At 49.2% G+C, this 26,760-nt stretch overlaps 1 protein-coding gene across 3 annotated transcripts in view; it reads left to right on the top strand.

Annotated features, from left to right (window-relative positions):
• Positions 1 to 26,760, top strand: part of LOC138579573 (embryonic polyadenylate-binding protein-like) — a 1,702,133-nt gene that overhangs the window by 1,326,772 nt on the left and 348,601 nt on the right. For all 3 annotated transcript variants that reach the window (XM_069649846.1, XM_069649847.1, XM_069649845.1), the window contains exon 12: positions 14,220 to 14,359. In XM_069649846.1, coding sequence (XP_069505947.1) covers positions 14,220 to 14,359 — 140 coding nt within the window. The remainder of the gene's footprint in view (positions 1 to 14,219; positions 14,360 to 26,760) is intronic.

The following is a 26,760-nucleotide window of genomic DNA, read 5'->3' on the forward strand; positions in this document are numbered from 1 at the left end:
GCGGCCCTGCTGGGCAAGGTCCAACAGCTGTTGGTACTGAAGAGTGCCGCGGTGGGGACCATCAAGTCGCTGATCGGCATGATGTGCATCTACCTGATCCGGCTGTGCAGTTTGCGGATGCGAGCGCTTCAGGAGTTCCTGGATGCTCGCTGGATCCAGGTGTCTGGAAGCTTTGCAGACAAGATTGCTCTTGACGAGGAGTTCCGTTGAGCAATAAGGTGGTGGGGCATACGCTCCAACATCTCATTGTGCACAGGATTTAATTGCTTCCGTACCAGGAAGCGGTCACCACAGACACTGCCCTGGAGGGCTGAGGATCCCACACCAGACTTCTCCATGCCAGAGGCCTGTGGCTGCTTGAGGAGAGGGATCTCCACATCAACATCCTGGAGCTGCGGGCAGTGTTCTGGGCACTCCAGTCGTTCTTTCCCTCCCTCAAGGGCAAAGTAGTGAGGGTCCTCATGGACAACACCACCACGATGTTCTACATCAGGAAGCAGTGGGGCACCAGATCCCCAGTGCTCTCCAGAGAGGCGCAGGACTTGTGGCACTGGGCCGTCGCCCAAGAGATGTTCCTCATACCCTTTCACCTGGCTGGAGTCGAGAACACCATTGCCGGCTCCCTCAGCAGGGAGCTGCGCTCCTGCCACAAGTGGGAACTTTGACAGGATCAGGTGGACCGTCTCTTCCTCACATGGCGCAGACCCCCGATCGATCTGTTTGCCACAGTGACCAATTCCAAATGCCAGAAATTCGCCAGCAGGTTCCACCAGCCGAGGAGCATGGGGTACATGTTTTCCTTCCTGTGGGAAGGCTTGTTCCTGTACATGTTCCCTCTTGACTTTCCTGCTGCGAGTCATCGATCAACTCACTGTGCCGATGCAGGATGATCCTCGTCGCCCCAGTGTGGCCGATACAGATTTGGTACTCGGACCTTCTCAGCCCGTCAACATCAGCTCTAGTTAAGCTGCCAGTTCTGCTCTCACTAGAATAGGCTCTTCCGAGAACCTCTGACCTTTGCTTAAAGGAATAGCCAAGCTGTGAGGAACACACTAGTGAGAGCAGAACGGTCTTCCAAAAGAAAGCCCAAAGTACAACATAAAGGGACTGAACCGTGCTGAAATTGCAAACATTGCAGCAACATTATCTAAGGCAACAAGAGCACATACCCACACTCTGGGGAAAGTCATTGAACTACGACACCCCTGCACCTGCCATTCCAAAAATGTGGTATACGCCTTGAGATGCCCATGTGGTCGTATTACATGTGGATGACAATGTGCAAGGCTAAAGTGCGATGGATGGAGCACATGTCGAATATATGGATGAAATGCTTAAAATCGCCAGTAGCCACACACTTTATGGAAGCAAGACGCACCATAGCGCAACTGAAGTGTGTAATACTAGAACAGGCATCAACAGGGAAAAGGGGTGGTGACATGCATAAGAAATGACTCCAAAGAGAAATTTGGTGCATTGACGTATTGGACTCCTTAACCCCACAGGGGATGAACAGCGAGTGGGATCTAATGTGTTTTGTATAAGAAAAAGTGCTGAGAATACCTTACAGGTATTTTGCGTTGGATCCTTAAGACTGTGAGCGGGTGAGTAGCATGTGAGGTATATGTACCATGCAAGAATGGTTTTTACTGCCATTTACCATCCAAAAGGTACCCAAATTGTCCGTGCGGCATAAGTACCAAGTAAGAATGGTGTTACTGTTATGGACTACCCTACAGGTAACTAGAAACACTGGTAGGCCACTCATGTGTGCCTGTACCCAGAGTGGATGCACCCTTGAATTCAGTTAAATTACACATACACAGAGATGCTCATTCCACTACGCGCACTTATTGTGCCCCCCATTAGTTGTGGCTAAATAGATCCTACTTCACAGACAGGGTATGATTAACCATTGACCCCACGGTATGCAGAGTTCAGTTATGGATCCGCTCCATGGGATTGTTGCTTGCCAATATCATTTTTAAATACATGTCCTCAGTAAGATGGCCGCCACACCCTATCCATGTGTACTGCGCATGCGCTTGGTTGCCATGGCCATGAGATGCATAAACACAGGAGTGAGGCACCGGATCGGTCATCCGGTCCGCTGCCTCGCGTCCCGTGATAAGCAATTATGAATTAAGTCCACTTGGCCATGCTTTGACATTCAGGACTATACATTGTAAGGCGGCCTCAGCCGCGTTGGGAGCTTTGACTCGGGTCTCATGCACACGTTATCAGTTACGACGATGCGTGTTTAAAGTAATGTAATGATCCTCTTTGGATGACATAAATACTGCCACCATTGTGACCGCCAAGACGTAGCAGTACAATATAATGCAGTGATCCGTACCGGGTCATATGGACACGCCTGCTACAGCGACCACTAAGAAAAGAGGGTGCTAATTGGCAGACGCACACCATGATTCGAAACAAGTACACGTGAATTTTTACATAAGGGTTGGTATTTCATTTTACATACGCTTAAGCATTATGGCCATTAATGGTGCCCACTTTACTTCTAATCTGTTTCAGGGAGACCGAAGACCGGACTATGATAGCCCAGTGTGTGTGAAATAAACTTGCCAGTGGGTCCAACATCCGTGACCACAGGGTAAGTGTTACTGGAATACTTACCAGTTTATTTATATTGTATAAAGTTTGACCGTGAAACCCGGCTCATGGGGTATTTGGTTAACAGATACGGTGGATGTACTTTGTTTCACAGGTTGAAAACATTTCAAGATCAACCATCCACCGTTGAGGTCAGTTTTTAATGTAAATGTATGGTATTAATTGGTGAATATCAAACTGTATCGGCATAGAGAGAAATTACCAGGTAGTAATACTGTGATTTGTTATTCAATATAGGCCCACAGAGGAACATGTAAATGTAATTCTCCAGCATTGGATCTTTCATGGATTCATATGCTGTGAATATTTCCTGTCGTCAGGCTGGGAAACCTCTAACTTTAGCTTAGCATTTTCCTATGGAAAACTTCGATACTTTAGTGTCCTTTCAACATCTTTTTGGGTGCTTTAGGCTATACCAATAGGACGTCTGGTATAAATAGGCCCGCCCCGTGGCTTCCCTTCAGATATCAACCATCTCCAACCTGTTGGGATCACCTCGTGTTTGCTCTCAAGTGTATTACTCTGTGTTCTACACATGCTTTTGCGGATTTGGGCTATCATGTCTTCTGTGGGCCCGTGAAATCGTTGTTTATGCCTTGTGAACCCTGAAGAACGTCTACGAGGGGAACTGGCATGCACAGTGTCTGTATCCCAATCATTCTATGGAAAACTGATATCTGTCGGAGTTTTCGCAGAAAACTCTGAAGGATTGCAACCGCTGGTTGATCTGTTGGCTCAACAAAGGTACTTACCTGGGTTCAGATGTGGGTTCGACCTGTGGCAGCAAGTTTTCAGTGACAGCGGCGATGGTGTCCTCTTCGCACCCTAGGTCACAGTCAGCTGAACCTCTCTCTAAGAAGCCACGCACAGAGGTCGGGAGAGGCAGTGGAGCCTCTGGATCCAAGTCGAGTCAGTCTAAAGAGGGGGTGCCCCCTCTCTGGCCAAGTCGACCAGGCCAGAAAAGTCAAAGGAGCCGAGTGCTAGGCCTGAGAAATCGGCACAGAAGTCCTCGATGGCGGAGAGGGTGAAGTCGAAGTCCTGCGAGCTGTTATCAAAGCACTCGTCGAAAGACTGCCATGGATCATCCGGGCATGAGCCTTCTAAACATTGTCCCGGCTCTTCGTCAAAGCGGTCTGCGAGCCAGGGAAGTCCCAGCCGGTAGCGGCCTTGGTTCCATCGACGTGGTCATTGGCGGGAGTGCCTATGTCGACAGTGGTGGTCGTGCCATCTCTTCTGTCATCGACACTGGTGACGTTTTCTCTGTCGGCGACCAGGCTGGTTGCCTCGTAGAAGGCTGTTCCAGCACCTCAGCCGCTGTTGCTGTCATCGATTCCGCCGGGGTCAGGTGAAGGTCTGTTGCCTATGGAGGAGCCGTGGCAGTCTGGAGCTGGTTTTGGGTCTTTGCTCCTGGTGAACATTTTTCAGCAGGACCCAGCACTGTATCCTGTTACCTCCAAGTCCGGAGGATGAACGTGAGTTGTTGTTCGATCCGTCGGTGCTGGACCTGCAGTCGGCGCGTCCATCTAGATCGTAGGGGTTGGGGCTGTACTGCCCCTTTACCCGTTGGTGAATCCAAAATCTCTGCTGTTCATTCAGGGGCTGGGCACGCTACAGTCGCTGTTGGGATAATTGGATGTACTGCTTCCTGTAGCTCCGAGCCCGCTCGTTCCGTTGGAACAGGGGGTGCCAGTGGAGGCCCCTTGCCCAAGTCACCCCAGGAAATTGTCTACGGTTCGGCCGCCGTTGCCATCGCTGGTGGTCATCCGGAGGAAGGGGAATTGGTGGATTCGGTTCCTGAGTGTATTCCTCATAACATGCTGTCCATGGTTTCCTCGTCGCCCAGAAGGGCCAATACCTGGGGCACAGACCCTGAGGTGGAGCCTCCTAGTAGCCCGGCTCAGCCGTCTCCGCCGGATGATATTGGCACCTTTCACACGATGCTGGCGAAGGCTTGCCAAGAATTTGGCCTTACTCCAGAAGAGGAGAGGAAGGACTGTTTTTCTCTTTGATCACATGGGGAACCGGCAGGCCATCTTCTCCGTCCCCATTTTGGACAAAGTGTGGCAGGAGGGTCTACGCACGATGTGCCATCCTTTTTCAGAACCGGCAGTGAAGGTGCACCTGGAAAGGGAGTTTAAAGCACTTGACTCTTCCCATATATGCTTCACGTCGAAACCCACACCGGAGTCGGTGTCGGCAGCAGCTAGTCCGAAGGCTAGGAATCAACACAAGTGTGCTACGCCCCAGGACAGTGAAGGCAGAAAGCAGGATTTGTTCGGCAAGAAGGTGCTGACAGTGAGGGCTACGACGGTCAAGGCGACCAACTCCTTGGCCATTATGGCTAGTTATGACGGCAAGATGTGGCACCGGTTGGCTCCACTCTTGGATCATCTCCCTGAGCAACAATGAAGGGAGGCTATGCTGCTGGTTAGGGGGGTGGGGGTGAGCCTCCAACCACAGCATTAACATTGCGGTGGACCTGGCGGAATCCGGATTCAAACAAATCAACAATGGTGTTCTCCAGAGGCAGGCATGGCTGTGTTGGACTGACTTTCGACCCGAGGTCCAGCATAAAGTAGTGGACATGCCCTGTGAGGGTAAACAGCTCTTTGCTGAAAGGATTGACAAGGCGTTGAAGGGGATGGAGGACGACTCTGAGACAGCGAGGTCCCTGGGTACGCTCGGGCCTCTGGAAATGCCAGATTTGCTGCTTTCCACGACAAGGGTTACGGTCGCTCCAGTTACTCATCCCAAGGTTTCCAGCGGTCGTTCCAGTCCTCACAGAACAGGGACTATCAGGCGCAGAGAAAGAAGAGTCCAGCCGCCTCGGCTACTAAGGGGCGGCAGTCCAAGCCACAACAATGACTGCCATACGGGCAGTCAGCTAGGGGGCAGAGTGGCAGAACACAGCGGCCAGTGGCATCTCATTGCAATGGACCACTGGGTGCTGGGCACAGTACGACACAGCCACTCAGAGTTTCGGCGTCCGCATCTCCCTATTCCGCCTGTGATTTTGTAATAAAAAAAGCCCAATGTAAAGTGGCGTCCTATTCTGGACCTAGGCCTGTTGAAAAAGAATCTGCATCGCCTGAAGTTCAAGATGCTCACCTTAGTGGATGTCATACACTAAGCTTGGGGAATTGCTGGCATTGTTGGCATTGTTGGATCTCGAAAATGCTTACTGTCACAGCCCAATGCTGCTGAAACATCACAAGTTCCTGCGCTTCACGGTCGGCGACAAGCATTTCCAGTTTCGTGTTCTCCCTCAAGTCTGCTCCAAGGACGTTCAAGTGCCTGGCTCTAGTGGCTCCGTTCCTCCGCAGAGTGGGGCATCATGTGTATCCGTACCTGGATGATTGGTTGGTCAGGGGACCATCTCCAGAAAGAACGTCCGAATCTCTCTGAGCTTCCATGATCTTGTTACAGCGACTGGGCTTTGCTGTCAACTTTGCAAAATCCTGTCTGATGCCCTGCAGGAGTTTGGTTTTTCTCGGCGCTCATCTTCACACACTACACAATCTGGTGAAGCCGTCGGACGAGAGAGTGAAAAAGTTGCTTTCCAATGTGGGCGACTGGGGCCCGTGAACTACAGTCTCGGTCTGGAATTACAGGTCTCTTCTCGGGTCCATGGTGTCCCGCATTCCACTCATCTCGAATTGTCGCCTGTTCATGAGGCCAGTGCAGGAGTTTCTCGCATCCCGCTGGTTGCAGAGTCAGGGGTTATGGTCGGACAAGGTGGTCATCTCCTGGTTCTGATGGAAGCCCTGAGGTGGTGGACTTGCTCGGACAACCTTGTACGGGGCATGCCCCTGGTGGCGCAAGACTTTCAGTTCATGATAGTTACGGATGCTTCCCAGGTAGATTGGGGGATTCACCTCGACCAGTTGCAAGTCCAGGACCTGTGGTCCCTACAAGAGGCGTTGTTTCACACCAACGTTCTGGAGTTGAGGGCAGTGCACTGGGCCCTGAAATCTTTCTTTACTTTACTACATTTATATTGCGCAACCATAAACCCATAAGTGCGAGGGCGCAGACAAGACAGAAAGAACAGGCATACTAGTAGGTTTGGAAGAAGACGGAGAGATAAAGGATCGTGTACTACTACTTAAAAAGGAAGGTTTTTAGGTCCTTCTTGAAGTTGCTCAGGGCAACGAGTATCAACTGCAGTGGTAGGGTGTTCCAGATAACTGGTGCCACAAGTTATCTGGATGATTCTACCCATCATTCGAGAAGCAGTGGTTCATATTTTGACGGACAACACCACCACAATGTTTTATCTAGGCAAGCAGGGGGCCACGCACTCCCCGCCCCTGTCCAAGGAGGCTTAGGCAGTCTGGCATTGGCTAATTAGAGTAGAGACGCTGGTCTGTTGCATGAGTGGAAGATTAAGGAGGCGCAGGTGACGAACATCTTCAAAAAATGTGAGTTTCCCCCGCTGGACTTGTTTGCCACACCGGAGAACAAGCAGCGCCCTCTCTTTGCCAGCAGGGTGGCTCCTCCGGAATCGAAGGGAGACGCGTTCCCGTGGACGGGCCTGTTCGTGTATGCTTTTTCCTTTGATTCGGAGAACGGTTTAGTTGGTGCGCTAGTGCCCGTGCAAAGTGATCTTGGTGGCCCCGTTCTGTCCCAGGCAGACTTAGTTCTTGTATGTTCTGCATCTCGCTTCATCTGGGGTCGACACATGATCTGCTGTCGCAGGACAGCGGAAGGGTGTGGCATCACAACCCGGCATCACTCATCCTGGCAGTGTGGCTCCTGACCACTCAGTTTGGACTTCTAGGAATCTCGCAGGATTTTCGCCGGATCCTGGAGGCGGCAAGAGCGCCTTCCACCAATCCAATCTCTTACAGTAGGAAATGGACTAGGTTCTGTGCCTTGTGCACGGAGCAGCCGGACTTCCGACCTTTGGAGGTGTCTCCAGGCCAGATTCTTCCTGATCTGCGACTTGGAGGAGGGGGGGGTTCCTGACGGTGTCTTTGATCATGGTGCATTTGGCTGCCATCTCGGGGTTCACGAGACTGCGCCATTCCACTCCTCTGTTCAGTGACCGGTTGGTCAAGTACTTTCTTAAAGGATTTTTTCTGACATTTCCGCAGAGAAAAGGTTTGCTCCGGTATGGAATCTCAATGTGGTACTCTCCCCTCTCATGAAGCCACCGTTTGAACCTATGTCGGCGGCGTTGTTTAAGTTCCTCTCATGGAAAGTAGCTTTTTTTGGTGGCCATCACATCGGCCATGAGGATGACGGAGCTTCAGGCTTTGGTCATTGACCCGCCTTATCTGCGCTTCATGAGGGACAAGGTTCTCCTGTCTACTAATCAACACTTTATCCCTAAAGTTCCATCTGAGTTTCACAAATATTCTACTATTGCTTTAACCAGTTTCTTTGTGAAAGCTGCCAGTCCAGCGGAAAGAGCACTGGCATTCCCTGGATTTCAAGAGGGTGTTGAAGTTTTATCTCGACCGTACTAAAGTCTTCAGGAAGTCGAGGCAGCTGTTTGTGGCTTTTGGTCCCTCCAACAGAGGGCAGTCTATTTCCAAGCAAGGACTTTTCCGCTGGGTCTCCTCTACAATTTCCTTTTGCCACGGGAAGGATGGCAAGCCATTGAGGGGCACTCCTACGGCCCATTCTACGCGGTGCACGGCGGCATCTGCGGCGCTATGGGCTGGTATACAGCTCAGTGGCATTTGCCAAGCAGCATCTTGGGCGGTGCTGCATACCTTCGTCAGACACTATTGTCTGGGGCAGCAACATGTGGAAGATGTGCAGGTGGGACGGGCAGTCCTCCAATGCCTGTTTCAATAAGGTAGGCCCCGCAGCTTCCGGGGTTCCTTTTGTTCCATCAATTACTGGGTTTTTGTTCTCATGCATGTTGTTGGTGTCATGATCCCTGCTTCCAAGGGGTCAGGACTTGCCTCACATCCTTGGAAGCAGGCCCATAACCTTGATCCTGGGTACCAGCCAGTCCCTATTGGGACCTTTTGGACCTTGTCCTGGCGCCAGTGGCACCAGGCTCATAAAGATGACCGGTCCCGGCGCTGGAAGCACCGGGCTCATAATGCTTAAGAGTGCTTGGGTGGACCTACCTGCAGCAGACCATGCTGCTTACTTACCAGCTCGATGGTCTTCTGATCCTTCTCTGCCTGGAACTACTTTTCCTGTCTGGGTGGGGCAGGAGCCACTCCCTGGAATCAGAACACAGGAACTCTTTTCTTACCTGGGCGAGGCTGTGGAAGAAGACGCCTAAGCACTACAGAAGGATATTTAAACCACACCCGATTGACGAAACGTGCTTCGCGTTATTCTGCATCTGCAGCAGGACGCTCACCGTGTCAGCTCCAGTCTTCCTGAGATTCTTCAGCTCCAGTTCCTGTGAAAACGAATTCCTTACCTGCTAGAGATCCGATCCTCAGCTGCACCTGCCAAGACAAAACAGGTTAGCAGAATTCAATTTGAGAGCAGTGCTCTTACTTACCAAATATGGCGGCATCTTCCAAAGCCTTCCGCCGCTTTCTTCGGCTCCCCATCGACATCTGCAAAGAAAAGGACTTGATTAAGCATTGCATTCTTGAATTGCTTACCTGCGCTCCGCACGTTCTGAACTTCAAGAAGCGCTGCATGCCGGCATCTGCAAAACAAAGGGAGACATTTTAAGGCGCATTCTAAACCAACCATAAACTTTCTACTTACGCGCTTGCACGTTCGCCGGCATCCATCTAGCAACGCTCTCTGCATCCACGATCTGCAAGGACAAAAGAGACATTAAGGCGTGCTTTTGAAACAAACAGCAGTCATTTTACTTACGTGCGCCGCGCTTCATCTTCTTCGTACATACGCGCTTGCACGATCCTGGGCACTTATTCATCAGCGTCCATTGCACCTAAACCTGCAGGACAAAGAGAGACATTAGAAAGGGTGACAGCAACCGGTCATCTTTCCTACTCACCTGCTCGCCGCATCATTCCTCTACAATTTCAATATTGACACCCTGAGACTGAGCAAGGGACTAAATTAAGGGTGCACCAATAACTATCAAGAAACCGCTCGTGCGGAAAACGGCGGTATCTTCCAACATCAACCTCTGCAATCAAGAGGATTGTCAGTGAACCAGTGAAGTAACTGGTACTTGCGCCCCTGCAAAGACGCAGGATGGAGAGCCCGGCCTTAATATATCTAAGGTGAGCAAGCCACGCCCTTGGTTCGAATAAGAGGACTGAGGAAGGAGAAGTTCAGTCAATCCAGTTCCTAAATCCTTGTTCTTCCGTCTGCAGACACCTCACTCTACACGTCCGGTACATCGTGAGAAGGGGACCAGCCCTAGGAGAAGGCCGAGATCTACGAGTCACACTACAAGACACGGCGACAGCTCAGTCCAGCCCAGCGCCTCCGTGGAAATCAGGTGAGCGTTACGGTTGGATGATGATCGTGGTGTTAATGGCTGTGGCCTGCGGTATGGGGTGTTATGCTCACCTGGCTCCCACAGGGGTGTCAGTCGGACCCGGGCAGCTGCGGTCTCCACCCACGTGATGCGTAGTGCAGCGATGACTGACTGGATCTGCCCTCCTAATCTTGTCTGCTTAACCCGTAGAAATATTCTCCTGCAAGTGGAGAGATGGATTTAGCCACTTGTGGATTCAAGTGATGGCACCCCCACAGTCCTCCCCAACTAATCACCTCCGAAATGCCCTCACAGCAATCTCACCTTATATTCTTGAAAGATGAGCTCTCCATCCTGCGTGGATTTGCAGGGGCGCGTCGATTCCAGTTACTTCACTGGTTTGAAGGCTCGGGAGAGTTCCGGAGAGTATTGACTCTGAGGTTCCTGGTGAGGACCAGTAAGTATTAAGTTCATAGAGTTCAATATGTCCGATGTTCACTCTTGTTCCCCCCCTTCCTTTCTTGTCTTGCAGCTGGCTCGTGAAGAGATGCTCTTGTGTCAGCTGGTGGCGCTCAGGTAAGAGTCTGTATTATCCGGCGCTGTCCGGTAAATGTTGCACGTGGAAAACGTGTTTTTTCTCTCTTTACAGATGCGGCACGTGAAAATATGGAGAGTCACAAAAGGATGCCTCCGGTGGTAAATCAGGTAAGTCTATGGTGGTAAGAATTATATTTGTTGGTTCCCTCGACACGCCATGTGGTTTTCTTTTGTCTCCTAGGTTCCGAAGTTCGGCAAAGAAATGATGGAGGCAGCGCCGACCCGAAGGATGCTGTGAAGACTGGTGAGTATGGCGCTGCAGCTGGAGGTGCGGCGCGTGCAGAAATTATGTTCTTTACAGGGTCGGAGACAAGATGGATCCAGAATCAGGTGTGGAATAGAAATAAGTTCGTTTTCTAACCTTGTCCCTTTCTTTCCTCTTTGTTTTAGGAGCTCTGGATTCGAGGCAGGCGTGGCAGAAGACTGGATACAGGCTGCAGGCACGGTGAGCGTTACGCTGCTGGATGCAGAATAACGCGAAGCGTGTGTTGCTGGTCGGGCGTGGTTTAAATAGCCTCAAAAGTAGTCCCAGGTAAGAAGTCCCTAGAACCACACCCGAGTAAAAAATAGTCCCTGTAGAAAAATAGTCCCTTTCAGGCTTCATGTTGGATTGGAGTCATTTGCAGCATGGTCTGCCTGAGGTAAGTAATGACTATGAGCCTGGCGCCTTAGGTGCCAGGACTGATTTCTACTATGAGCCTGGCGCCTAAGGCGCAAGGACTGAACCCAGATAGCCCCTAGCCGGGGCTGCTGAGGTTTTACTAAATGTCTAGATGCCTGCTCCCGGGGCTGATGGGCTTGGTCCGGATACCTGGGGGTAGGCATCATGACAGGGGTTGATTTTCCCGTCATGCACCTCCAGGTTTGTCATACTGCTATGTAATCTATTCACAGCATGTGAATCCATGAAAGATCCAATGCTGGAGAAGGGAGTAGTTTCTTACCTGTATCTCCATTTCTCCAGCGTTGGTATCTTTCATCGATTCACATGTGCCCGCCGGCCACCCCCTGAAGGAAATCCTTTGTTCTGGTTTCTTCTACTTTAAAATCTGAAGGGAAGCTGCAGGTGTGGGCCTATTTATACCAGACGTCCTATTGGTGTAGCCTAAAGCACCCAAAAAGATGTTGATAGGACACTACAGTGTCAAATTTTTCCAAAGTGTTAAACGCTAGTCCAAAGTTACCGAGGTTTCCCAGCCTGACGACGGGAAAAATTCACAGCATGTGAATCCATGAAAGATACCAACGCTGGAGAAATGGAGTTACAGGTAAGAAACTAATCCCTTATCTTTTTCGTGAAAACATCAACTCTAAGCCCTGAAGATGGTTCTTGTATATACGAAACGCGCCGGCAACAATCTAGAGTTGACTGGTTAAAAATAACAATTGTAAAAATATTATGTTGTATGTCGAGGTGACGTTATGTATACCTTTCTTTGTATTTGTTAACTGTTTCATTAGTAGCTACCAGGTAGCAATAGAATTTTATTTTTACACCAATTTGCAGACCTTTGCAGTACTGACATTTTTTGTGGGGGAAAAACATGTGATCAAGCACTCGAAGTATATACGTGAATTATATATGTGTATATATGTATTACTGGCATGCCCTGTCAACGTACCTTTTCGAGTTTCGAAAACAACTGTAATACTCCTTAGCCTCTCACTAGATGGCGGGCTATGCACAGCATGTGAATCTAAGCAGATACAAGCATCAGATATACCGTTACGGTGAGTAATGTATCTATATATCTATATCTATCTATATATATATATATATTTTTTTTTTTTTTTTTTTTTTTTTCTTCAGAGAGACTGTCCATTAGAAGTGCACTTGGGCCATTTTCTTGGCAACGTCTGTAAATGTTTGCATGGTCTCCGAAACTTTGGAACGCTCTCCCAACTATTTGCTCTTAATCACTGCATCTCGTTCGTATCTGTTTTAAAGCCCATCGGCACTCTCAAATTAATGTTCTATTACTCTCCCCTCATGTATCGTACATTGCATACATTTTGTACCGTCCTAACTCAATTGTACAGCACTTAGGTGAAAGCGCTTTAGAAGTTTGAATAACTACAAGAGGTTGAAGCAGGGAGGTGATTTGGAGAACGGCAAGGTGGTGACTTGGATGCAGGTAGAGGTGGGGAACAGCTAGTGAAAAGGAGGTGGTAAAACAGGTGGGAGAGGAGAGATATTGTGAGGAGGTAGTGCGACAGGTGATTTCTTGAGTTGTAACTACAGGAGAAGCCATCCTTTAATTTGATTCCCTTGGTTTTGACTTCTATGATGAGGCACAAAGATAAGCTGGCTCAGCGACTCACATCTGTTTCTGGGGCTCCCTTTAAACTGGGACTATGGCTAGAATAACAAGCAAATACTAAATTCACTAGGGGTATATGGTCTTAAGTCAATAACTTGTCAATGCTGTGTCAACTAGAGTAGTTGGACATGGTCAAGCCAGATCATAGGACAACTCCAGCACTGCTTATGTAAGGGTTTATGGCAAGGAAGTTTCACAAGCGGGATGCTTTAGATAGAACATGTACGAATACTTTACGGGAAATCAACCCCAGATGCAGTCAAAGACACAACTCTTAGTGAACCTGGTAACATATAAGTGATCAAGGTCAGGCTAGGGAGACACAACTGCCTCTAAATCTTTGTGGCTGCTCTAGTAAATACTTCACTCACTTTTCTTAAGCAGTTGTCAACAGAATGTTTCTTACAACTATTGTAAAGAAAATACAGTGACAAAAATAACCTAGCCAACTAATCTATCACTGAAAAAAATAAGTAATGTTATGCTGAAAATGTGTTTACATGTAGAAGACTGTAAAATCGTACCACTTGAAAACATGAGACCTCTGTTAGCTTCACACTGAAGTGAAAGCCTTTACCTTCTGCCTCCCCCAATCACCACCACCTTAAAAATGTCCTATTAGAATTAGTATGAGCAGGGAAGTCTGATTGGATCTTTTTATCCTTCCTTTTATCCGCACCCCCTCTAGCCCCCAAACCTCTAATGTATGTTAGGTTCAACTGCATGATCGCTTTCTCCAGCCTCCCTAAACCCTCCATCCCTAATCGACTCCCACCTCATACCTTTTTTTAAAACTTGATTTGCCGAACTTCTGTCGAAACCAGACGCCCTGCCACCAAATGCTTTTGGCACAGTTGCTTGGATTTGGGGGAGGAGGGTGAATTCCCCCAACCTTCCCAGTATGGGATGCATATATAACTCCTAGTGGCCATTTAAGTCTATTTTTCTGGCCAGATCTACATGTCTAAAGGTTGAGATTGTTTCCTTTTTCTGTGAAACCCCTCTTCTGTACTGTTCTAAGGTCTGTATTTCCTCTTCCTTATGGTTTTATGACCTTTTACTACATTAAACTTACGCTAGCCTATGCCCCTTAATTATTTCCTGAAAATTCTTATTTTCCCTAAACAGTCTGGTAATGTTGGTTCTGTTTTCGATCACGTGTTCTGTTGATTCTTCCTAGTGAAACCTTGTTTTTTTAAACTTATAATTGTGGATTTCTACAAAGATGAAGCGATGTTTGTGTATTTGCGGATTGTTAATGTTCTAAAAGCACTCCTTTTTATCAGCCAATATAGGTACACAGACAGTTGGTACTCGTGCATCTGTTAATACAACATACATGAGACAAGTTCCACAGTACAAGTATTCTCCAGCAGTGCGGAATGTGCAGCAGATGGGAAGCTCAACACCAATTCAAGTGCAGCAGGTGTTGTATGCAAATTGATTAAGTTAATAATGTCGATGCTTGCTTCCAGGTTGGGACTTTTAGCTAGCAAATGCGCATTGTGGTTGTATTCCTATGGCCTTTCCCCTTTCCTCCTTACTTATAGGATGCGTCTCTGATGACGGGAGCCGGACCATTTTGCACATCAAATCCTCCAACATTTTGGAAGCTGGCATGCCAATGTAGGACGCAAGACTGCACTATCATGACAAACCCTCTGACCTTGGACACAAGTTCTTTCATCTGCACTGACGGACTGGACACATTACATGCTTGGGGCCTTTTTTCCTGTTTGTTTAGCTCCTTTCTTTTTTGTTTTTATTTTTTTTCGCTGTTTTTCAACTGCTCCAATGTTCTTGTCTGCCGCTGATGTTGCATAAGCAGCAATCTCTCTGCAGGTCCTGCAAGCACAAGTGACTAGCCAGACAATCGTGCTTTTCGCTTTAAAGGGCCTGTGACCTGATTAACGTTTATCTGCACTTTGTAACACACTTCCTCTCCCTGTGAACAGCTCTTCCACCAGGCTCTGCCTTCAGAGTTGAAGCAGTCCAAGTACTAGACGGCCTACTACTAGGAACTAATCTGAGGGGCAAACTATTTGTGCATGCGTTACTGAATCCAAGGGTCTTTTGCCTCCTACCAGAGGCACATCTGAGACTGGAATGGCCACTGGGCCTGACCTAAGGATTCCTTAGGGCCTATTTCACTCTTGAGTAAGGAGCCATAAATGGAAGGCCTCCCAGCGACATGTTGACCCGTCTTAGTTATCAAACATGGACTACCATGCAGAGCTGTCAGGCTACAAGCAGTCGACTAACCGGGATCCCTCCCCCTGCACAACACAAGGCAATTCTCTCAGCACTTTACTGAGGATAGTCTTCCTCAATAGCTAAGAGGAATAGCCAGACTGGATGGGCCCAATCGCTTATCTACCACAGTAACCTTTTGTGCGTCGGGTTGACTGTCTCCCTAGACACTGCCCAACGTCTCTCCACCATCCCAGTGGTTGTCACTGCTATCTTGCACATGCCTTTCGTAGTCTGCTCTGATTGGTCCGTTAGCGCTTCCTCCTGATGCATGGAATCCTGCAGGGGTGCTTCTCTCATGCTGCGGGTGAGATCAGTTTTTTTCAAAGTTTCCAGAAACTGATGATGGCTCGGTCATGAGATTGTACTTGGAGGACGCCATCATGGTGGTCACATCCTCTCCCACTCAACCACAACTGCCAGCACCATCTACTGGAGTAGCTGCCTACAAAGGCAGAGCCATTTTCTGTGCTGCCTTCTCCATAGACTACCACCAATGTTACCTGTGCTTGTCTGCTGTCCATGCCAAACACTGTACCAAGTGGATGAGTGACTCCAACGTCGAACACTCGTGACTAGGGTGCTTAGTTACTTAATCCATTGGGTGTTTAACAAACTCTTAGAAGGAATCAGAGTTTATAAGCATCCCCTGTTCCTGAGATCCCAGCTTGAGGCGTCCCTATTGGTGCCCCTGGTTTCATCTATGCTCAGTGCTTTAACCACGGCAAATTGCAAAAGATCTGCGATAAACTGTAGAAGGTGACTGAAAGAAACAACCTAAACTTTTTTTTTTTAACTTTTTTTTTGGTATTTACAACTGGAGCAAATACAAACGCACCAAACCTGTGCGTCTCAAAACAGTACCAAGACATACATCAACCCCCCCTCCCCAAACACCCGTTACAGCCCTCCACGTATCTGAATCACAGCCCCAGTGCTAGCGATTGATCCTGGACGTAGTTGCTAAATTCTGGTACCCCCGCCACTGTGATTGGAGTACTGAGGTATCCGAGTCTGACGTCTCGGCGCTATTTAGCAGATATAGTACATATGGCCCCCATATGTCGGGGGGGGGGGGGGGCGTGCATGTTGCGGTAAAGTCTTTATGAATTCGCTGTCCGCATCTTGACAATATAGTATGTCTTTTTTCCATGCGTCTATTGTAGGTAGTGGGCCTCGTCCCCAAGACGTGGCGATTCTCCTTCGAGCCAGCACCATTAGCAGAGATGCCAACTTGCGCATTGCCAGTTGTAAGTATTTGGTCAACCCAAGAAGGGCCCCCAGTGGGAGCGGCGTCACTGTTTCCCCAATAATGTCTGCTGTTATTTGTAGGGCCACGGTCCAAAAGCGATGTACTCCGGGACAGTTCCAAGCCAAGTGAAGGAAATCGGCGTCTTCAGCATTACATCTTTCACAATGCGCTGATAGCTCTGGGTGATATCTGCGTTTTTTAACTGGTGTGTAGTAGGTTTGGTACAGAAAGTTGAAGTGGATTAGTTTGTAACGGGTATTCAGTGCGACCTTTTGGGTCCGTCGAAGGACGTAGGACCAGTCTTCTGCAGATATTGTTTCTTGGATAGCTGTTTCCCATTTTTGTTTCACTCTGGGATCTAATTTTACTGTCATTAAGGAGTTTTGTACAGTATTGATACTAACCTACCTTCTCCCTGAGCCTGGATTACATTTTGTAGTAGGCCCCATGTTGGCAGTTGGGCAGGGAATGATGTAAATAGCTTGCGTAGAGTGTGGCGTAGCCTGAAGTATAGGAATACATCTAGTGAGGAGTTACCCCCACGGTCTTTGACCATCTGTGGGGTTAGAAAGGTGCCCTCAGGGAATAGATCACCGAAGGACTGAACTTTGATTTTATCAACCCAGGTGAGGAATACCTTCTCGTTTGTGAGGGTTATGCCCGGAATAAATTTGATCGGCGGAAGTGGAGAAAACCTAATTACGACCATGTATTTGCGAGCGATCTTTCTCCAGATCGCATATGTGGACAGGACCGTGTTAAGCGGGTTATGGGGTACTGCGATATGGCTGATAATGATGGCTCTTTACAGATTGGGGGATGCAAGGGCACGCTCCACCTGTACATGTGGACGGACATGTGTTGTGTACCAATGGCTTAAGAATTGCACTTGGGCAGCCCAGTAGTATTTCTCAACGTCAGGGAGCGCCAGGCATCCACCAGAGGTCGGCAGTGTCAGCGTACTATACGCCATTCGAGCAGGTTTCCCTGCCCATAGCAGCTCCAGTATAAGACTCTTTACCCTTTGAAAGAAGGAACTTGGGAGGAGCAGTGGCACATTTGTGAATAAATAAAGTAGTTTAGGGAGAATGACCATTTTAGTCAGTGAAGGTCTGCCCCATAGTGTGAGTGGTAGCGATTTCCATCTGTGAACACGTTCCTGTGATGGGTTCAGAGTTGTAACAAAGTTGTCTCTGTATATATCATTGTGGTTGAGGGACATATAGATGCCCAAGTAACAGACCTTTGAATTTTCCCGCTTAAAGCCGTGATCATCTAAGAACACGGTGGTGCCTGATGTTAGCGGGAATATTACCAACTTCGAGTGGTTTGTTTTGAGGCCAGACACTCGACCAAATTTGATCACCTCACGTATTATTGGGTTAAGGTTGGTCAGTGGGTCGCTCACAAATAGCATCACATCGTCTGCATAAAGGGAGACCATTAGTTTGTGCAGGCCTAACTTGAGACCTCTTTGTATGTGGTCGGTTCTCAGCCGCGAGGCGAGAAGTTCCATTACCAGGGCGAAGATGAGAGCCGATAGAGGGCACCCTTTCCTGGTTCCATGCTCTAGCCTGATACTTGTAGATCTAGCCAATGGTGATGTATGACCTCGGACCATTGTATAATAGAGACACTAGCCTAATGAAGAATTTGCCCAAGCCCATGTGTGCGATTGTCGCAAACATGCAAGGCCATTCCACCGAATCAAACGCTTTCTCTCCGTCGAGTAATACCACTATTGCCTGTTGTGTTGTGTCGAGGGCTTCTATGCCCCCAAAAAGCCTTCCAATGCCGTAGGTCGTGCTGCGCCCCGGAATGAATCCGGCATGGTCACCGATTACTGGGGCTGGCATTAAGGGGAGTAGCCGTGATGCTAAAATCTTCGCGTCTAGATTAATTAGGGAAATCGGCCTATATGATGCGCAATCTTCCGGTGGTTTACCTGCTTTGTGAAGGACTTTGACATTGGCCTCACGCAATGTGGGGGGAGGCACCCCTGCTCTATTGATTCTTCGACTACACAAAGGAGGATAGGGGCTACAATGTCCGCATGGGCTTTATAGAATTCCCCCGTGAGACCGTCAGGGCCTGGGGCTTTCATGTTTGGGAGAGATTTAATGGCTTCTAGGATTTCTTCTAGTGATAACGGCACATTCAAGGGTTCTCTTAGCTGGCTTTCCACCCAGTACAGTTCGATATCGTTTAAAAAGTCTTGTATCTCGGTCGGGCTTTTCGCCTTTGGAGCTGTATAGGTTCTGATAGAAGTTGCAGAATGTGTTGGCTATTCCTTCTGGTGTGCAGTCATAATGTCGACATCAATAATGTCGACAGTCAAAATGTCGACAAATTAATGTCGAAAATCAATAATGTCGACATACAAAAATGTCGACATTTTACATTAATGTCGACATTTTTTCGAAATGTTGTATAAATAAATAAATATATATTTATTGTTGTGTTGTATGTGTTGAGTATGAGGGGTGGGGGGTGGCAGGGGGTATTGGGTGAGAGGGGTTGGGAGGGACATCCCCATAGTAAATGATATTCTTTTTATTTATTTGTTTATTTATTTATTGAATAATAAATAAATAAATAAATATATAATTACTATGTGTTGGGAATGAGGGTGAGAGGGTGGTTGGGGGGGGTGTGGGGGGGTGTCAGGGGGGTGTTGGGTGAGGGGGGGTTGGGGGGGACCCCCATAGTAAATTAGACTCTTTTTGGTTATTTATTTATTGAAAAAATAAATAAATAAATAAATAATTAGATTGTGTTGAGTATGAGGGGTGAGAGGGTGGTTAGGGGGTGTGGTGGGGTGGCAGGGGGGTGTTGGGTGAGGGGGGGTTGGGGGGGGACCCCCCCATAGTAAATGATACTTTTTGTTGGTTATTTATTTATTGAAAAAATAAATAAATAAATATATAAATAATTAGAATGTGTTGCATATGAGGGGTGGGAGGGTGGTGGTGTGGGGTGTGGGGGGGTTGCAGGAGGGTGTTGGGTGAGGTGTTGATAGTGTTAAGGGTTTATAGTCATATTGTCGAAAAAAAAGTCGACATTTTTTTTTCGACATTATGACTTTTTACATTAAAAGTATAGAATGTCGACATTATTATTTTCGACATTATTTTTTCGACATTTTTGTCTGTCGACATTTTTTTGTCGACATTATGACTATAAACCATTCCTTCTTCCGTATAGTGTGAAGCTCCCTGTGTGTCTTTGACCCACTCTACTTTGGGAGGGCTTTTGTCAGTTTTTAGAAGACTTGCAAGCAGTGCGCTTGGTTTTTGCCCTTCCCCAAATTGACGATTCTGGTGTTTATGGCCCAAGAATTTCAGTTCTCGATCCGCTGTTTCCTTGAACACTAACTCCTTTTTTTAATGCTGCATGGACGTGAGGCTTTAGGGTGATGGTGTATTCGCGCTCTAGCTCCTTCAAACACTGTTCACTGGTGGATAGCTCTCTGCGTATTTGTTTTAGGGTGCTGCACTCCTTTGCCTTGCACACCTCACGTATGTAACATTTTAGTGTTTGCCATACGGTACCAGCCAAGTTCACACAATCTTGATTGATTTCTAGGAATGTTATTTCTTGGCATAGCTCCTTTGCAAACACGGTGTCTGTCAGCGAGCCCGGTTTGAACCTCCAGTTAAGGCCAAGTGGCACGGTGCCGGAGAGCAAGATTTCAAGTGTCACCATGGAGTGGTCTGAAAAGGAACGCAGCAGTATTTGCCTTGCGCCCCACTTGAATGGGCCACGAGTAGACACCAGGATATAGTCTATCCGTGAGCTGGTGTTATAGACGCCTGAGTGGAAGGTGTACTCCCGTGCGTCCTGGTTGTATTGCCTCCACGTACCGACTAGCTCAAACATATGGCAGATATCTCCCTTGGAGGGGTCCGTTCCCGTGCTCTGAGATTTGTCAATACTGGGGTCTAATGTTGTGTTGAGATCTGCCCCCAGATGATAGTTTCGGCGTTGTATTGCCCAAGTTGAGTCATCACCCAGTTGAAGTTACTTGGACCATCGGTATTTGGGGCATACAAGTTCACTATCACCAACTGTTTCCCGCCCAGTATCCCTTTCACTAGTAAAGTTCTCCCCTCAGTGTCCCCTCTCGATTCAATCAGGCTAAATTGGGCCCTTTTGTCGATTAGGATTGCCACACCTCTTGCGTAGGATGAATAGGAAGAAATGTATCTGTGACATCCCCAGGATTTCCCCAATGAGATTCAGAGGCTGGAAGGAGATGAGTCTCTTGTAGAATTGCGATGTTGACTTTGTGTCTGTGGAGATATTGGAGTATTCTCCTGGTTTTCGCCGGGTGGTTGCCACCGTGGATGTTCCAGGTGGCGATTTTAAGCAGTGTCATTGGATCTTGAGGGGAAGACTGGGCGCTGGCTCTTTCTGGGTACTTGACTGTACCTGGCGGTTAGCAATGTGTGGGTAACAATCCAAATTTGGATACCGCTTTCTGACTTTCAGAAGTGTGGACGTTGTGCTGGGTAAATGAACATGTGATGGCTTCTTCATGGGCATCTTTGTAGAACCAACTTCCCTCCCTTGCATGGGCAACTCCCAACTGGCCCATGGTGCACCTACCCTGCTAAACAAAACTGTGAACATTGCTGTGCTTGGCGCTAGTGGCCCTCCAAGTGGGCGAAGGCTCCCAATTAGGCAGGAGATTTGTCTCTGTGGTGGAAGCAGGGTGTGGGTCTCATGGCGGGGCAGGACCGCCTATAAGTGATGTGGCTCTCGATGGTTACGGGGGGTCTTGTCTCATTTGGTCATTGTGTCGCGATCTCAGGATGTTGGGCGTAGGTCTACAACCGGCACTGTCCAGGTAATCATTGGCTTCTTCCGGTGTATTGAAGAACTGGACTTTCCCTTTGTGCTGGATATGGAGTTTTGCTGGGAAGAGCATGGAATAAAGTATCTGGTTCTCTTGGAGCCTCCGCTTGACTGCTATGTAAAATCGCTGTTGTGCTTGGACTGATGGGGAGAAGTCTGGGAAGATTTGGATCGGATCACCATCGTATTGTAGTTTCCCTTTCTCTCTGGCCGCTTTAAGCATTGCATCGCGGTCCTTGTAGTTTAGCAACTTCGCGATGATTGGCCGCGGAGATGCACCTGGGATCGGTCTGGTGTTTGTAATCCTGTGCGCTCTTTCAATAACAAACAGCTGGGAGAAAGTCTCTTTTCCAAACAGTTCAATGCACATTTGTTCTACGTGATCCTGCATTTTGATCCGGAGTTGTTGTTCTCTTACTCCGAGGATTCTAATATTCCTTCGAGAGCGCCCTTCCAAGTCCTCATCTTTGGCGCAGACTGCTTTCATTTGGGTTTCAAGAGAAGAGACTCTGGAGTTCAGGGTTGTCGTGCTGTCATCAAGGTCGGACACTCGTTGCTCGACTGCGTCTAGTCTGTCAGCGTGTTTATCCAAGCGATGTTGGATTTAATCTACCTTGGATGCCAGGTTGTCCAATTTACTCCCCAATCCGCCGATGCCGGTCTTCAGATCCCTCAAAATCTCCCTTATGTCGAGACTCTGGGGGTTTGGTTCCGATGGGGATGCGTCGGGCGTTGGTGATGCTGGTCTGCTGATTGAGAAGGATTTGCTGGTGGAGCTGGTTTCAAAGTTAAGCTTTTTTTGTGACTTGTCCGTTTTCCCCATTGTTGTTTCTGGATCAGTTTGCTGTAGGTATATTGGGAAGGGGCAGTCGGGCTGTTGTTGTTGGTGTCAGGCGTGCCTCACTGTCAGGTGTATTTATGAGGCAGCTGGATGAGGTCCCCGCCCACGGATGTTGAAGGGAGCAGCCCGAGGGTTCCAAAAAATGCACCCAGCCGGGCTACGTGAGATATCACCCTTAGTGCTGCGTCACTGTTGCATCGGCTGATCCGCGGGGGGAGGCCCAGCTCCGGGCGCCGGCGCCGCTCCGCCACCCAGTAAGGGTTATATTACAGTTGATTTGGTCTTTAAACAGTTTGACTGACCCAGTGGCGTTTTTCGGAGTTGGCTGCCGCTCAACTGGTTGTGGTTGTTTCCCCGTAGCGGCCTAGCGCCACCGCGTTGTAACCACGGTTATGTGAGGGTGGTCCAGGATGATTACGGCCTGGCGAATCACTTGTTTAATGGATGCTTCTGTGACGCCGCACCACAAGCGAGGTCAAAGGGGTCAGGGGACTTTTAAAACGTTGAAAGCCCAGGAGCTGGACAATCACGTGGTCCTATACCTTCAGTCTGCGCGTTGGCCTCTCTGCTGGGTCTGGGTAACGTTAGGGAGAGTGCCTGGAGATGTTCCAATGGTATCGTGGGCAGTGTTTAGCCAAACCGGATTATCTTGTGATGCTCTCTTCAGCACTTCACCTGCTTGGAGTTGTGCTGGGTATTCAGCTCCAATAAAATGGAGTTGTTTTTGTTTAAGCCGCTTCGGGTTGTTGTTTGCAAAGGGGCATTAGCGGGGCTTAGCGAAGTGCGGGCAAGTCTCACCTCATGTGCTGGTTGTGAAACTGGAGGAATTGTTGGAGATTTCCCTTACCATGCGCTCTTGCAGCCAGAGGCACTATTGGTGCCCCGAGTCACCTCGCCGGTAAGAATAAAGGAGTCAATTGAATGTCTTTATCTCGGTGGCACTCGCAGCTTCCGTACAGAGTGCGGCCACGGGGCTACGTGATGAACGGGCCGTTGCCAGTGGCGAATGGACCCCAGCCCTGGTGTCTCCCGCCAGGAGCGGGCCTCCTCTGGTCGTGCCTGCGTCGGCAGCGCGTCTATGGGGGGGATGGTCAGCTTTCAGGCCCCTTCGCAGCGACAAACGGGGCCCCTGGTTCTGGGCATCCTGAGGGCCTCTCGGCATGCAGTCTCGAGCGTGGGTTCTCCCCAGGCTACCGCCGTTCCTTCGGGGAGTCAGGGGGGGCAGGGGGCCCGTGTGAGATGCACTGCGGCCCAAAGCGCCATCGCAGGCCTGGGGTGCCTTTATGTGATGTGTAAGGGGGTCCGGATCACACAGGTTGGCCCGCTGCCCAACGTTCAGGCTGCGCTTGCCTCCAAGCTCCTACCTGGCCGCAAATTTCAAGCGTCACCTGGGGCCAGACTGGACCCTCCACTCGACACCAGGCTGCCGCAGGGATGGAGACCGCCATGTCTCTGACAGCGCTGCGACCGCGCACGTCCACCCGCTTCTTGAGGCGGTCCGGCGAACTCCTCCGGGCCATTGAGATCTTCGCGGGGTCTTGCTGTGGGTGTCGACTTGGGCCACGGCGCCGCCTCTCCCCCGCCATACAGCCGCAGGCAGTTCCAGCGAAAAGGCGATCTCGGCAGATCAGCGGCCCATGGAGGTGGGGGAGGGCTCAATGTTCCTTTGAGTTGCGGGATTCCACTCATCAAGAGTGAGAAGCGATTTACCACCACAGAAGCAGCGATGCAAAAGGATTAAGGGGCTGCAGGGAGCTCTTTAGGAAGCCGCCATCTTGGGTGGCTCTCTAGCGCCCTCTTGGTAAACAACCTAAACTTAAAGGCAGGTACCCTCTGAAAAATATCCCTGGCCTACCATCCACAGGCCCAATTTGCAGTCCATGCTGTAGCCATGCTCTGGAGTAAAATTATATCTTCCCCTGCATCCTAAGCTCCCACCAAGTCAGACAAGTCGTTCAGTAACTTGGACTGCTAACCAGAACTCTAGTCTTTGTCCATGACAAGCAAATTGACTTGTTACTACTATGGAAGGAACCAAAGGATTTTGCAAAGAAGCCCGGCCCCTCCGCACTAAGCCCCCCTGCTCCCGACACCAACCTCTGTTAGGATAAGCAAACCATGTGTATGAAAGGTCTCACAAAGCCTTGACAAATAGTCGAATATGGAATTTTTATGGGGAACGATGAGAGGGCAAGCCTTGGCAAGGGCATCTGAATTCACGGACAATAGCCACAGCAAAATGTTAGATTTTACTTAAATGGCAATTCGCTCTTCTATGCCTTTATGCATCAGGCGGTAACTAAGAAGCGTAGCATTATTCCAAACTGAAACCCTCTTCTGTATCTGCCTGCTAACAGGAGGCTAGATGGACATTTTCAAGAGGATTGTGTGACTTACACAACAGAATCGATCATCACCCATATAGATTGGGCAGCACTGTTCACAGCAAATGGCTGTGAAGTGTTTTCTGTCCTGAACTCCTGCCGCGGACCACAAATCCAAGCGATGACTTGCCAATTCATGAACACATTTCCCTGGGGAATGGGAACGATCTTGGAATTTCGGGAGAACCAAATGGCCATCTCAATTTTAGTGAGTCATGGGCTATTGCTTAGCCAGCCACCTCCTTCCTCTTTTGGAAAGAGGAGGCTGTGAGGAAAGGTGAAGAAGCTCTTGAATATCAGGGTGATGCCAGTTGAACTGGGCTCCTTTTCCAGGATGCTCACAACACCCAAAAAATAGCCAGGAGGAGCTGTGCATAAACCTGTACCCGCCCGCCTTTAACAGCTTTCTTCCCAAAGTAGAGGTCAAGATGTCTGCCAGATTGGATCTGTGCCATATTACATCTAGGGGATCGGATTCGTCCTGCTGATCTGAAGGACACTCGGTCACATGATATGATGGGTGTGATATGATAGGTTATTTATAGCGCGCTTAAGTGTCGAAGCGCAGACCCAGGGATCGAACCCATGTTGCTCCTATCGTCTTGCTTCCAAGGCGAGCACGTTGCCGCTGAGCTATCATCCCGAGACATGCACATTTCCCTGCTGCACAAGCCACAAGACAGCCTCAAGTCAGTCGGGTTCCTAGTCTCGACCCCAGCTCCCTCATCCCTGCATGCCCGCTCTGATTTCTACCTCGATTGTCGTAAGGGATTGCAGTAACTCCCTCAGTAGCCCGCCCTTCTTACCAAACGCTTCTCCCCACACAGCGACTTTAAAAGCTTCCCACAGTGTACCAGCCCGGTAATTATCCTCCAAATGCGTCATCTAGCAGAGCCCCTTACCGCAACCTCCAGGTGGGGGGGGTTAGGGGGTTTTCGCATCAGTCCAACCATGTGACCATCAGCAGAGCATTGTCAGAGGACTCTGGGCTGATGAACTGTTTATACTTTGTGCCCCATTAAAGGTTCATCTATGAGGGTGTGCACCCTGTGCGGGGCAGAGAAGTAGGTGTAGGAGCGCACTGTTTCATGGTTTGACCTCCATATATGTTAAGCCAAAGTTTTTCAGCAAGTTCCTCAGGGTCTTCACTGGAGGAGCCAGCTTCTTAAATTAATCATCCAACCTATCCACCGTCGGGTCTATAGTACAATTGAAATCGCCCCAACCCATATCCATTGAGCGCGCCCATATGGGGTCAGCCTAATGTGAGGCAAAAAAGGGTGTAACAGTGTGATTAGGGGCGTAAGTGTTCACGATCAAGACTTCCCTACTCTTCCAGGAGCCTAAAGAGGACAGTTAGTGCGATCCACACCAGCACACCCTTTGTAAACGCAGAGAAGGGGAAGCCATACTTCTCCAGTATGGGGTCTGGCATGGATTCACATGCTCATGAATATTCCATGTCGTCAGGCTGGGAATCCTCGGTAAAGAAAAACCAGTATCAGTTTCGTTTCTGATCTGTCTTTGGTAGTAGTAACCGATCACTGATCTCTGCGTCATACTGACCACAGCCAATGACTGCCATCTCCCTAAGCCCCGCCTCTGGCAGCCTTCTTCAGATTTTTACCACACGTTCAAGTGTTGGGATCCTCGTGCTATTGCTCTCGAGCTTTAGTGCTTTTTTCGTGCTTATTAGGAAAATGTTCTCTTTTTCGGTCAAAAGAGCCTCAAGCTCCACCGTTTCTTTATCCGATCAACGGGGACCCGTGTCGGATTCTTCTACGCCCCTCAAGGGTGAAGATTTCGTCGAGCCACGCTTTTGGAGGACTCAGAAGTTTCTCAGGCCCTTCTCGAGCATGGCCCAGGAGAAGGGAAGCTCGACGCCCGGAAAGCTGTTCAAGGTCTGCCCTGGATGCCAGCTTCAGAATGTCTTTAAGGAGGACGAACACTCCCTTTGCCTCTACTGCCTGCATGAGGACAAGACGCACGTGGAGAAGGACTGTGCGTTTTGCGGCAATATGTCGGAGCGGACCATGAAGGACCACCATCTGCGTCTCGCCAACTGGCTGGAAGGGAAGAGCCCGTCAGGCGAGAAGAATCCGCTGGCACCGGGAGCGCCGAACGGTCTGGCTCTACGGGCGCCAGGCAGGGCGCATCCTCCCCGGCGCCATCAACCACGAGCCAACGCTCTGGCTCGGGTAAGAGGAAGGCCGAGCACCCGGCGAAGCTCCTGGAGAGACCCC

This window comes from Ambystoma mexicanum, chromosome 3p (assembly GCF_040938575.1).
Source record: "Ambystoma mexicanum isolate Mex_15411 chromosome 3p, UKY_AmexF1_1, whole genome shotgun sequence".
In the NCBI taxonomy this organism is placed as follows: Eukaryota; Metazoa; Chordata; class Amphibia; order Caudata; family Ambystomatidae; genus Ambystoma; species Ambystoma mexicanum.